This window comes from Hibiscus syriacus, unplaced genomic scaffold (assembly GCF_006381635.1).
Source record: "Hibiscus syriacus cultivar Baekdansim isolate YM2019G1 unplaced genomic scaffold, ASM638163v2 tig00112989_pilon, whole genome shotgun sequence".
In the NCBI taxonomy this organism is placed as follows: Eukaryota; Viridiplantae; Streptophyta; class Magnoliopsida; order Malvales; family Malvaceae; genus Hibiscus; species Hibiscus syriacus.
Window position 1 is genome coordinate 265,084 of NW_024063433.1, and position 10,379 is coordinate 275,462.

The 10,379-nt window shown below is 35.5% G+C and overlaps 2 protein-coding genes across 4 annotated transcripts; one reads left to right on the forward strand and one right to left on the reverse strand.

The window, feature by feature from the left end:
* The first annotated feature begins 532 nt into the window (after positions 1-532).
* Positions 533-5,923, forward strand: LOC120185163 (ribonuclease 2-like). Its single transcript, XM_039189456.1, has 10 exons — positions 533-796; positions 848-880; positions 1,395-1,468; positions 2,017-2,118; positions 2,240-2,243; positions 3,183-3,274; positions 4,631-4,792; positions 5,171-5,240; positions 5,527-5,636; positions 5,752-5,923. The coding sequence occupies exons 1-9, from the start codon at positions 619-621 to the stop codon at positions 5,580-5,582; spliced, it is 771 nt and encodes a 256-aa protein (XP_039045387.1). The 5' UTR covers positions 533-618; the 3' UTR covers positions 5,583-5,636; positions 5,752-5,923.
* Positions 5,924-6,453: 530 nt separating this feature from the next.
* Positions 6,454-10,084, reverse strand: LOC120185161. Of its 3 annotated transcripts, none has more exons than XM_039189454.1 (5): positions 9,954-10,084; positions 9,362-9,741; positions 7,398-8,521; positions 6,893-6,981; positions 6,454-6,645 (listed from the first exon to the last, which is right to left on the reverse strand). In XM_039189454.1, the coding sequence occupies exons 2-5, from the start codon at positions 9,729-9,731 to the stop codon at positions 6,639-6,641; spliced, it is 1,590 nt and encodes a 529-aa protein (XP_039045385.1). In that variant the 5' UTR covers positions 9,732-9,741; positions 9,954-10,084; the 3' UTR covers positions 6,454-6,638. The 3 variants fall into 3 exon arrangements, with proteins under 3 accessions (XP_039045385.1, XP_039045384.1, XP_039045386.1); XM_039189453.1 differs by having other exon boundaries at positions 6,454-6,818; XM_039189455.1 differs by having other exon boundaries at positions 6,454-6,818; positions 9,362-9,721; positions 9,939-10,084.
* Between the last annotated feature and the right edge of the window lie 295 nt (positions 10,085-10,379).

The window sequence follows — 10,379 nt, forward strand, 5'->3', positions numbered from 1 at the left end:
TCAATATTGCTTATCGTTAGTAGTGTTCATCGTTGCTCGTCGAGCGTGACAAACTCATCCTTTAAAATATCATTTATTCAATTTATTATACATTCAAATAATTCACACACCTTAAAATTATTATTTTTATAAATTTTATTTTTTAAAATAATATAAAATCGATGTATAATTGAAATTTAATATAAAAGATAATTTTAGTAAAAAATGTGATGTGTTGAAAGAGTCTTCTATCATTTCGGTCACATATGTCAAAATACTATCAACTAAATATATTTTACCAAATTTTCGGTGAACTGAAAACACCTTGAATTATATAACAAAATAAATATTGTTAATATTATTTTTAAAAGTAATATTATTTAGATGATATTTTTATAATTGTATTTAAAATAAGCATTATCCTTGTAAATTTGCCCCTCTTATAGCGTAGTCCAACCAATAAACAATCATAGGAATCCAAAACGCATAATTGAACCCAACAAAGATTCCCCAGCAACAGTGGTCAAATGACAGCTCAATCCTTCTCCACACAAGTACACAACTACCTCCTATAAAATTGCTCCCCTATCAATTTATCATTGACCTTATCACCTCTTAGAGATCAACTGATTATCGACAATGGCATCCCTCTCTGCCCAAACTATTCTATGCATCGCCCTAGTGCTGACTACCTCTTTGATTATGGATGTTAATGCAACCTTAGAAGGAGGCCCACGGGAGTTCGATTACTTCGCTTTGGCTCTTCAATGGCCCGGTACCATCTGCCACAGGACACGCCATTGTTGCTCCTGCTGCCCCATCACTGAGGCAAATTCATTTATGAATTAATTTTTGAGTTTTTCCCCCTGCAGCAAGAATTCTCCCACCGAGTTCACTATTCGTAAGTGTCTTTTTTTTGTTGCTATGAACATAATTATTATGTTTGTATATTGAAGATATTAATTTGTGGTTTTAACGTTAATTGTTTCTAGAAAGTTCAAAAGTCTGCTTTAGATTGTTTTGCCAGAAATGATTGAAGTTTTGGAATTTTTTATTCTTAAATTATAGAGTTTCTGATTGAAGTTCACTGGAATATTACATAGAATTATCAATTTGCACAAAATAGAAAGTGTCGAAATGTTTCATCATGTAATTTAATACCGGTAAGGAAAAATAGCGGTAGCAGAGTTTAAAATTTTACAAATTTCACCTTATTTTCTTTTTCAATTTTTCAAAGTAATTATATTAGAAGAAGGGTTTTCATATAGCTTTTAGGTTTTAACTTTCAGATCTTGTATTTGTTCCTAATGTGCAAAAGGTACCCTTTTTTAGGATGTTAATCTATCAGGAACTAAGGGTGGGGAGTGGAAGAAAGAACTGTTCTAATTTTTTTTTTACTTTGATATGATTGGTAGATGGACTATGGCCGGATTATAATGATGGAACCTGGCCATCTTGTTGTGCTCGAGCTCGATTTGACGTCAAAGAGGTGTGCCGTTTATGCTATTTAATTGGTGCATCCAAAATGATATATATGCAGTAGAACTGTTGTATTTTATAGAATCTGCTCGTGTATAGAGATGCTTTAAAGCCTTCCCAGCAATTTTGCTTTATTAAATCTTTATATGCATGTTGGAGACCGGCAGGAAACTATAGTGAGCATGTGCTGCTGATATAAGTGATAACTTGCGATATTACATCTTGTTATAAGTATTCAGTTCAATACATTCTTCCTTTTTTTTTTAAGATACCTATAGTCTAGATGTCCCTTGAAATTATATAGCACATATCATATCTAGGCTTTTCTGAAACTTCAGAAGTTGGCTTGATTTCTAGAAAAATATTGAAGTTTATGATTTGTATTCTACCATTTCCCAACATATAGTTCTCATTTTTCATATAATTATATGGACATGATTTTCCATATAGTTATATAGATGTAAATATATTTCAGCTTGTTGTTCGGTGTATTTGATTCAGTCTATGTGCTGCATCATTTGGCCTTGCTTATTGACCTTTGTTGCTATATGCATGTAGATCTCACCACTGATGGATGCTCTTGAGAAGTATTGGCCATCCTTATATTGTAGCCGATCATCGACTTGCTTCAGTGGAAAAGGGATATTTTGGGCTCACGAGGTGGATATCACTTGCATGTCTCTATATATTGCTAAATCATTCTGTCCTCCATGATACAAAACTAATATCTTTTTTTCTTTTTGTTTCTATGGTGGCTGACATTTGGGATGCACACTGGTAGTGGGGTAAGTGTCTTCAGTTTTTGTTGCCTTATGATATGATTGACCTTTTCAGTTCATTTTATAGAAGTTTCTCTATTTGATTTGGGACGGAAGTGTGAGATATTCAAATAGGGATTATGAGATTATTTGCATCTTGTATATTGAACCATCCTTAAAATAGCTTCTGTTGGTACAGATTCTCAAGTTATGCAAACGGTAGTGCTTAATGGTTGCTCCTTACCCTATAAAATGCATGACACGTTATAGGCTGAAGCCTAGCAAACCATATGATGGAAAAGGATAGGATGCCAAACTAAACAAAGGAACGTAGTGCCTAGTAGTTGAATGCATTAGTGACCTATGTTGCATCTTTTTCCTTCCATTCAGCTATTGGGATTGGGACTGGTAATTGAATACGTGGATGAAGAGGAGGTTTAATAAAAAGGGTGAAAGCTGATTACCAAGTTCTACAATAAGATATGATGGATTCTCCATGTGATTTATGGCTTTGAGACTGGGTTTGGGATATTTTAGACGATAGGTGATATTTATGATACCTTCTGATATTTATGATATCTTCTGTCATATCACAATAATAATTCCTTAGTGGTATCATGTCTGGATATATGATCCCTAGAGGGGTACTGTGAGGTAATGTGTTAAAGGTTATTTTCAGGGTTACTAAAAACGCATCTTATATAGTTCGTTTGACATAAGAGTAGAATATGATAGTCCCTAAGCAAGTAATGATGATTGATTTATTTATATGTATCTTCCTGAGTCCCTGCATCAAATTTTGGTGGCAACCTTGCAAATGTGCTCTTCTTTAATATGGAATAGATTAGTTAATAGATTGATTAAGCCGTTCATACATCCAAGCATAAAATGGAGAAAAGTGTATGCGTGCTCTTTTATCTCTGTACTTACTTTTGGTGCTTATAAGTATTGTATTTTCACTTGCAGAGAAGCATGGGACTTGCTCCTCTCCTGTAATTCAAGATGAATACACCTTCTTTTTAACAGCTCTCAATGTTTACTTCAAATATAATGTCACGGTAACTTTTACAAAACCTTGTTTAATCTTATACACCCTAAATCAACCGTGTTTTTCGTTGTACCCTAAATATTCATCTACATGAGTTGCTAATTGCATGTAACACTTTATTTGGGTGAAAGTTTTATACTAAAAGCCAAATTGTAGTATCAATTACCTGTTTTTGGGGTTAATACATATTCCTATGAAGTAGCCCAAAGTATTTTTTTTTTTGATATAAGTAGGAGGTCTCATTAAAAAAACCCTTCATAATTGTCCCTTTCATGAAGGAAAGGAACAACTAGCGGAAGGAGGAAAAGAGTACCACATTTTATTGATATATCATAAGAACCACATTAATCATTTGTAATACATCAGAAAAAATTATCCTCTAAATACACACAAAACATCCTAGATGTATCCTGATAATCACCCAACCCGTTCTTTAGCTAGTTTATCAGCCTCGCAGTTACAACCCCCAGGAATCAATCTCACAATTAACGCCCTAGACCATACAAAAGACTCGATTTCCTTGACTAGATTGCTAAAATAGATAGGAGCAGAAGAAGACGACTGAATCCACTCCACAGCTGTTTTACAATCGCTTTCCACTATCAATCTACCCTTAGTTGACCAAACTGAGGAAAAGAAAATCTCAGTTCCTTTTCTGATTGCCTTCAATTCGGCTAATGGAGGAGGGCCAGGTCCGACACTTTCTGAAAACGATGCTAGAGTGAAGCCGTTAGAGTCTCTAAGTATACCCCCTATGCCTCCTGCCAACCCATCTTTTCTAACAGCTCCATCAACATTGAACTTGAAGAAATCAGAGGAGGAGGAAGCCATCTCTGCAAAGGCCTACACTGAACCTTTGAGCACGTGAGCCCGTCTGCTAGAGAGGGTTCACCAATCAACGAATCAACCGAGAAGGAAACATGATGGAACTTGGCTAAAAACCACTTAGCCAACTAAATCTGACGATGAAGAAGAGGGAAGACCTGTCTAGGTCCCTATTATCGAATACAATAGAGTTTTATGTTTCCAAATAGACCAAAGAACAACACCCGGAATAGCCCAAAGTATTAACTATTGTGAATTTGTGATTGCTACCCATACCCTTCATTTGATACTCTGCTTCAGTGCCTAGTGGTTACAGAGTAAAGTTGATTACGTCCTAAAGTCTAAAGAATAGATTACAGATTTCTTCCTTCGAAATCAGTCTGTTGCAGAGTAAAGTTGATTCTGTCATCTTTTGGTTATTGTTTGTAATAGATTTTATGTGGGAAACATATTCCAGATTACTTAATATTTGAAACAGTTTGTTGTTTTATCTCTTTATCAATTTGACTGATAGTTCACTTGTACAATCATTCGATGCCAGAAAATATTGAATGAAGCTGGATATGTTCCTTCTAATAGTGAAAGGTATCCCCTTGGAGGCGTTGTCTCTGCCATTGAGGATTCTTTCCGGGCAACACCAGAAGTGATTTGTTCAAAACATGACGTGGAGGAAATTCGTTTATGCTTCTATAAGGATTTCAAGGTTAGATTCAGTCAACTTTGGCTTTTAATCCCATGTAGTTCAAAGTCGACGTACTTGTACCGTTTACAGTCAACATTCTTTGCATAGATTGGACTTCTAGCTAGGAAAATATCATCTTTGCTAGTGGTTCCCAGAGCAATAACACTCATACATTAATCTCTGGAGTTTCCTTCTAAAAAACCTCACCTTTTATCCTACTTTTTGAGTAATTAATTGGATCGTCTGGACCTTTGCTATGGATTAGCAGAAACATCTAATATGATTTCTCGACTATATGGAAGAATCTTAATTGTACTACAGCATTTATGTATGTATATTAAACTTCTCTTTTTATCGTAGAACTGATGCATGTGTTGAAATTATTTATTTCTGCTACAGCCTCGGAATTGTTTGGCTTCAAAGACGTCATGTCCAAAGTATGTTAGCTTTCCAACATATGTGGCGTTGGGTAAGTTTCTACTGCTTCTTGAAGTTTGTCATTATGCCAATACTGCTAGAGGAAAACATAAAATTTCATGGGATTTTTTCCTTTTTGGGGAATGATATGAAAGTAAAATACTGTGTCAAGGCTTTTGGGTTCTAACCTGCCGTAACAGCCTTTCTAAAGTCTTGACATGTTATGTGTTCAATTTACATTCTAATCTTGACTTGACGTTCTTATAAAAGTACTAGTCTTATTTTAAACCCCCTCTCTTCTCTTTATCCTTCATTCATCGCCTTTCTCAACCTTGTAGAGCACGATGAATCTGATGCGGCTATCGAATTGATATCTGGTGAAGAAGCTCTCTAGGATCTGGACTGTAGTTTCAGAACCAATAATGTAACATATTTAAGTTATTCACTGGTTTGTACTCCATTTAACTCTTACACTTATTTCACTTGGTCAGAAAAAATGCTCTAATAAAATTGAACTCCCCCCTCTTTAGCTTCCTTCACCGGCCTTTTGTTTGCCTTGGAGGGCAAAATTTAAGGGATATCTAGTGATGAATCTCTGTGAGATCTGGACTGAAGTTTCTGTATCAACAATGTAACGTATTTCAACTAGATACTGGTTTGTACTTCGTTCCGCTCTTGGACTTGTTTGACATAATCTTCTGAAGAGATGTCTTCAATCAAAATATATTGATTTCCCAATGATGCTATATCTTGTATTGTCAGCAACTTTCATAAAATCATCTCGAACAATAAATTCTCAGGATTTCATTATTTCATTGTTTCCACCCGTTCTGTCAAACAAATTTTTGCAGGATTTAGTTAAACAGTTTCAAGAACAGATATTCAATACAAAGTTTTGGATCAGAAAGAGATTTCCTACATTTAGATATTCAATACAAAGTTTTGGATCAAAAAGAGAGATTTTCCTACATTTTTGCCGTGCGTAAACATGCACCGGCATGGTAAAAGGTCGTTCAACCTCAAGCACCGGATCAAATTGAGAAAACTTAAGTGCTCGAATGGGGTTCTTCTATTTCTTGGCTATTGAAACTTGCAAGCTCATTGACCTTTTGTATCTTGTAGCTTGGCAAGCAAGGTCATTAAACTTTTTGAAATGATGGGTATCTGCAATCAGCAAAAGCCTAACATGTTTAAGTAATCAAGTTCTAAATGATACACGAGAAAACGGCAATAACTAAACTGTACCGTGTTACCCCAAAAAAGAAATAAAATAAAATACGTAGTCATTAATACTGTGTCTGTACAAATAATTTATCAGTTGTGTACAAAACTGCAACCATCTGCCTAAGATATTCGTCTTCAAATAACAAATCTCGCAAACCATCTGGTAATATTGTACACAAGAAGTTCAGGGATGACCATCAATACTGAAATCTGCCCTGCTCCCCTTCTAGTGCCCTGATCAAGAGCATGGTAAGGCCCATGTGGAAAATTTGAGGGAGTTGCAATGGGAGCTGATGCACTACCACATGCTTCCAAGGAGTCCATCTGATTTTGAAGTTAAAAGTCCAAGCAAAGAAGGGATGTGTGTCCAATGAAAAAAATGGTGGGACCAATCGTAGGCTACCCCCTGTTAAAAAATGAGCATGTATGATTTTAAGACAGTACTCCATAACTAAGCAAAGAGGGGATGTGATCCCTTACCAAGCATTAGCCACGATACTCCATTTTGAAACAAGCTGCTTCATCCATGTAGACAAGCAGTAGTTTGAAAGGTGCTCTGGTAGATCTACCTACAACCATCACAACAATATATGATCAGAAAACTACAGGATGGGACAACGATGTTCAATTACAAGAAATTAAGCAAAAAACGGGAGCAAGAAAATGACAGCTTGAATTTAGTGCCGGAGCTGTATACTAAATGTTCTACTTCCCACTCCCTTCTTTTTTTCCTTGTTATTCACTTTGAGATCATCCAGTAGGAAAGATAAGAGCTCTTTAGGTAGCACTTTTGGTCTAAGCATTATACATCTAAGAAAAATGCCATATGTTCGAAAGATTTATGAGGATATCTTGGCAATGTCATGAACATTACTCACCACATGAAAGTAGAGCATGAATGATTTCCAAAGCAAAAGTTGCAAGGACTTTTTACCACAATGAAAAGTGTAAAAACAGATATAGATGATAAGGGCAAGAAACTCACATTAGTCCATGATGCAGAAAAATCATCAGTTGATAGCAACCAGCTTCCGCCACCAGATTGCAACCCCAACCTGCTATCTGAAGCATCAAAATCGAGCAGCACATTGTCATAACTGCCATCATGATCAAAGTCCCTTCTCTTCTTTCTTCTTTTCCTTTTCTTCCTACGCCTATTTGATGCTTGATTATCTGCTTCCGAGTCACTTTCATCTAAAGAGCCTTCATGATGAAGCATAGAGTATTTATCAGATGTTCGAAAACGTATTCCATTAGTCACAAATAAAGCTTCCCAGGATCCTGGTGTCTGGCATTCCTTTGACAATCTGTAATAGATAACCCAAGAATAAAGCCCCAATAATTTTATTGCTTCTTCGGGTTTTACTTTGGTGCACTCTTTAAGGATCAAAGCCAAAGTATGGGCATTAGTGGAGGTTTTGGCCATTTGTGATACAATATCTTTGACTTGCTCATTTTCATCCTGACATTCTTCATCATTTACAAGCCGAAGAAGCTGTCTCTTCTGATTGATGATAGCACTTAATAGAAGAAGCATATCAAAGGATTCCGGATCACCACACTTACAAAGTATAAACTCCAGGACATAAAATGGATTACCAAAATCCTTATGTTCTATCCTTGGATTGATATATCTAAGAAGCAATTCCAGAAAGATGCGGACTTCACTCTCTTCAAGAGAGATAAGAAGGTGATGACACAACGATGAAAATGGTTCCTCCTTCAGAAATTCGCTTATTACATCCCATATATCGTTTAAATCCTCTTTATACATCAAATCAACAAAAAGTTCCACAAAAAACCATGTATCCATGAATAGAATCTCACCATCTTTTAGTGATTCAGCAAACTCAATGGATGACCAAAAATCAGGCACATTTTCAAGGAAATTTTCAACTGTTCGTTGGACATCTAAGTCGAGAAAGTAATGAGGTTTTGTCGCAACCATTGCAGGTGATTGGCCATGTTTTCCCTTCCACTCAAGCTCCTCCCAACAGATATCCCGATTTACAAAAGCAAATTGAGACAATGCCTTTGCACCTTTTTTGTGTTCCAACCCACCGCCATCTCCAAAATTAGAGAACCATTGCATGATTCGCTTAGGGTTCCCTGCATTATTCACCCATTATTAGAATTATCAGAAAACCATAAAAGTCCACACTAATTTCAACCTCTACATATATAATGATAATATTTTAAGGTTCAAGAATAAGCTAAAATATAAATGGTGCTTAGAGAACGAGGCTCATCCTACCAACTAGTTTGCATGCTCATCAATTTCACAAAGGGCAAGAGTGCAACTAGATCCTATAAAACATAATAATCAAACCACGATATAGAACCAACAATAGCTCAAGGTCCTTCAACAATATAATAAAGAACTATGTTAGAGCTAGCAACTAGTCTCCATGCTACAAAATTCAATTTCACAAAGGGAAAAGATTGCAACAAAATCCCACAAAACATACTAATCAAACTGCAAAATATAACCAAAATGGAAAACCATTAAATTCACAGTAATCTCAACCTTTATCCGGAATCCTTTATCATAAAATATAAGATCAGCAAAGCTTTAAGGTTCTTGAACAAGCTAATAAAGAACTAAGTTGGAGCTGCCAACTAGTTTCATATTACAAAGGAAAAAAAATCAATTCCGCAAAGGACAAAGAGTGCAACATAGTCCCACAAAACATATGAATCAAACAGCGAAATATGATCAACTTGCAAAAATCATAAAATCACAGTAATCCCAAGTTTCCAATCTCTAAAATTCCAAATTTTTGACAAAAAATGAATAAACAGCACTTGAACTAATCTAAAACATTGAGCTGACGGAAGTTGGCACAGGAAGAAAATTCACCTTAAAAGAAAAGAAAAACAGTGCAGAGAAAAACAAAATCAAAGAAACTACCGAAACCTAAAGAAAGAACAGAAAAGGAAACTACTTGCCTTGGAAAAACTTCTCAAGCAAGTAACTTTTCTTGGCCAATATAGAGCCAGTTTTCCTTGGCCTCTTCTCAAAAACCAATTGCAAGAGTTGAGATGCAAAACCCTTCTTTGTTGGCTTTGATGTCAACATCTTCATAAAGATATCTCTCTTATGGTGAGGAGAGATTGAAGTTATGCTCGAAACGGCATTGCAAAGCCATAGCCGAGCCTCAGAACGACCTCCAGAGACCATCAGTGACCAAATAACTGAACCCAGTTTACTTAAAAGCGCTATTATCTGATGGCTAGCTTCATTATGTCCTTTGTCATCCAAGTTTGTCTCAGATAAAAATAAAGGAACCATTTTCTTTTCCCCGTAAACTCCATGCATTGAAAACAATTAACCCAAATCAGCAAAAGGATTGAAAGAGAATTGGATAAATATGCCGATTTTTTTAAACTTATAATGGCACTATTAAGAATCAAAATAAGAAATAGCTTCGAAATCATTGTATACAATAAATTGCAACAGAACCCACGAATTCAAACGGTATTCTTATCATAACCCAATCAAAAAAAATGAAGGAAAAAAACTGACCTTTATCAAAATTTTCAATAACCGGACCTGAAAATTTCGCTTTTGCTTATCGTCTCCAAGAAATAGCGCTTCGGGGTTAAACCAAAAAAAAAACCGAAGCAAAGAAAACAGAGTAGGTTTACCCCAAACGAAAGGTAAAAATACAGTTTGGGATTTAGTTGTTGACACAACAATATTGCTTTTGGAGTATTTTATACAAACGGAACGAGTGAAGGGCCAAAACAAAGCCCTAAAGCGGCAAAAGCATAAATATTATTTACGATAAACTACCTAAATGGTCACTGAAATATAAATAAATTTCTTTTTCCTCTGAAGTTTTAAAAATAGCAAAACTATCATTAATATTACAGAAAATAACAAAACGATCATTCAATCGTTAAGCTTTGTCAGGTGACTAACGTTAGTCTGACATAAATGATATGATATTTTTAATGAATTAAT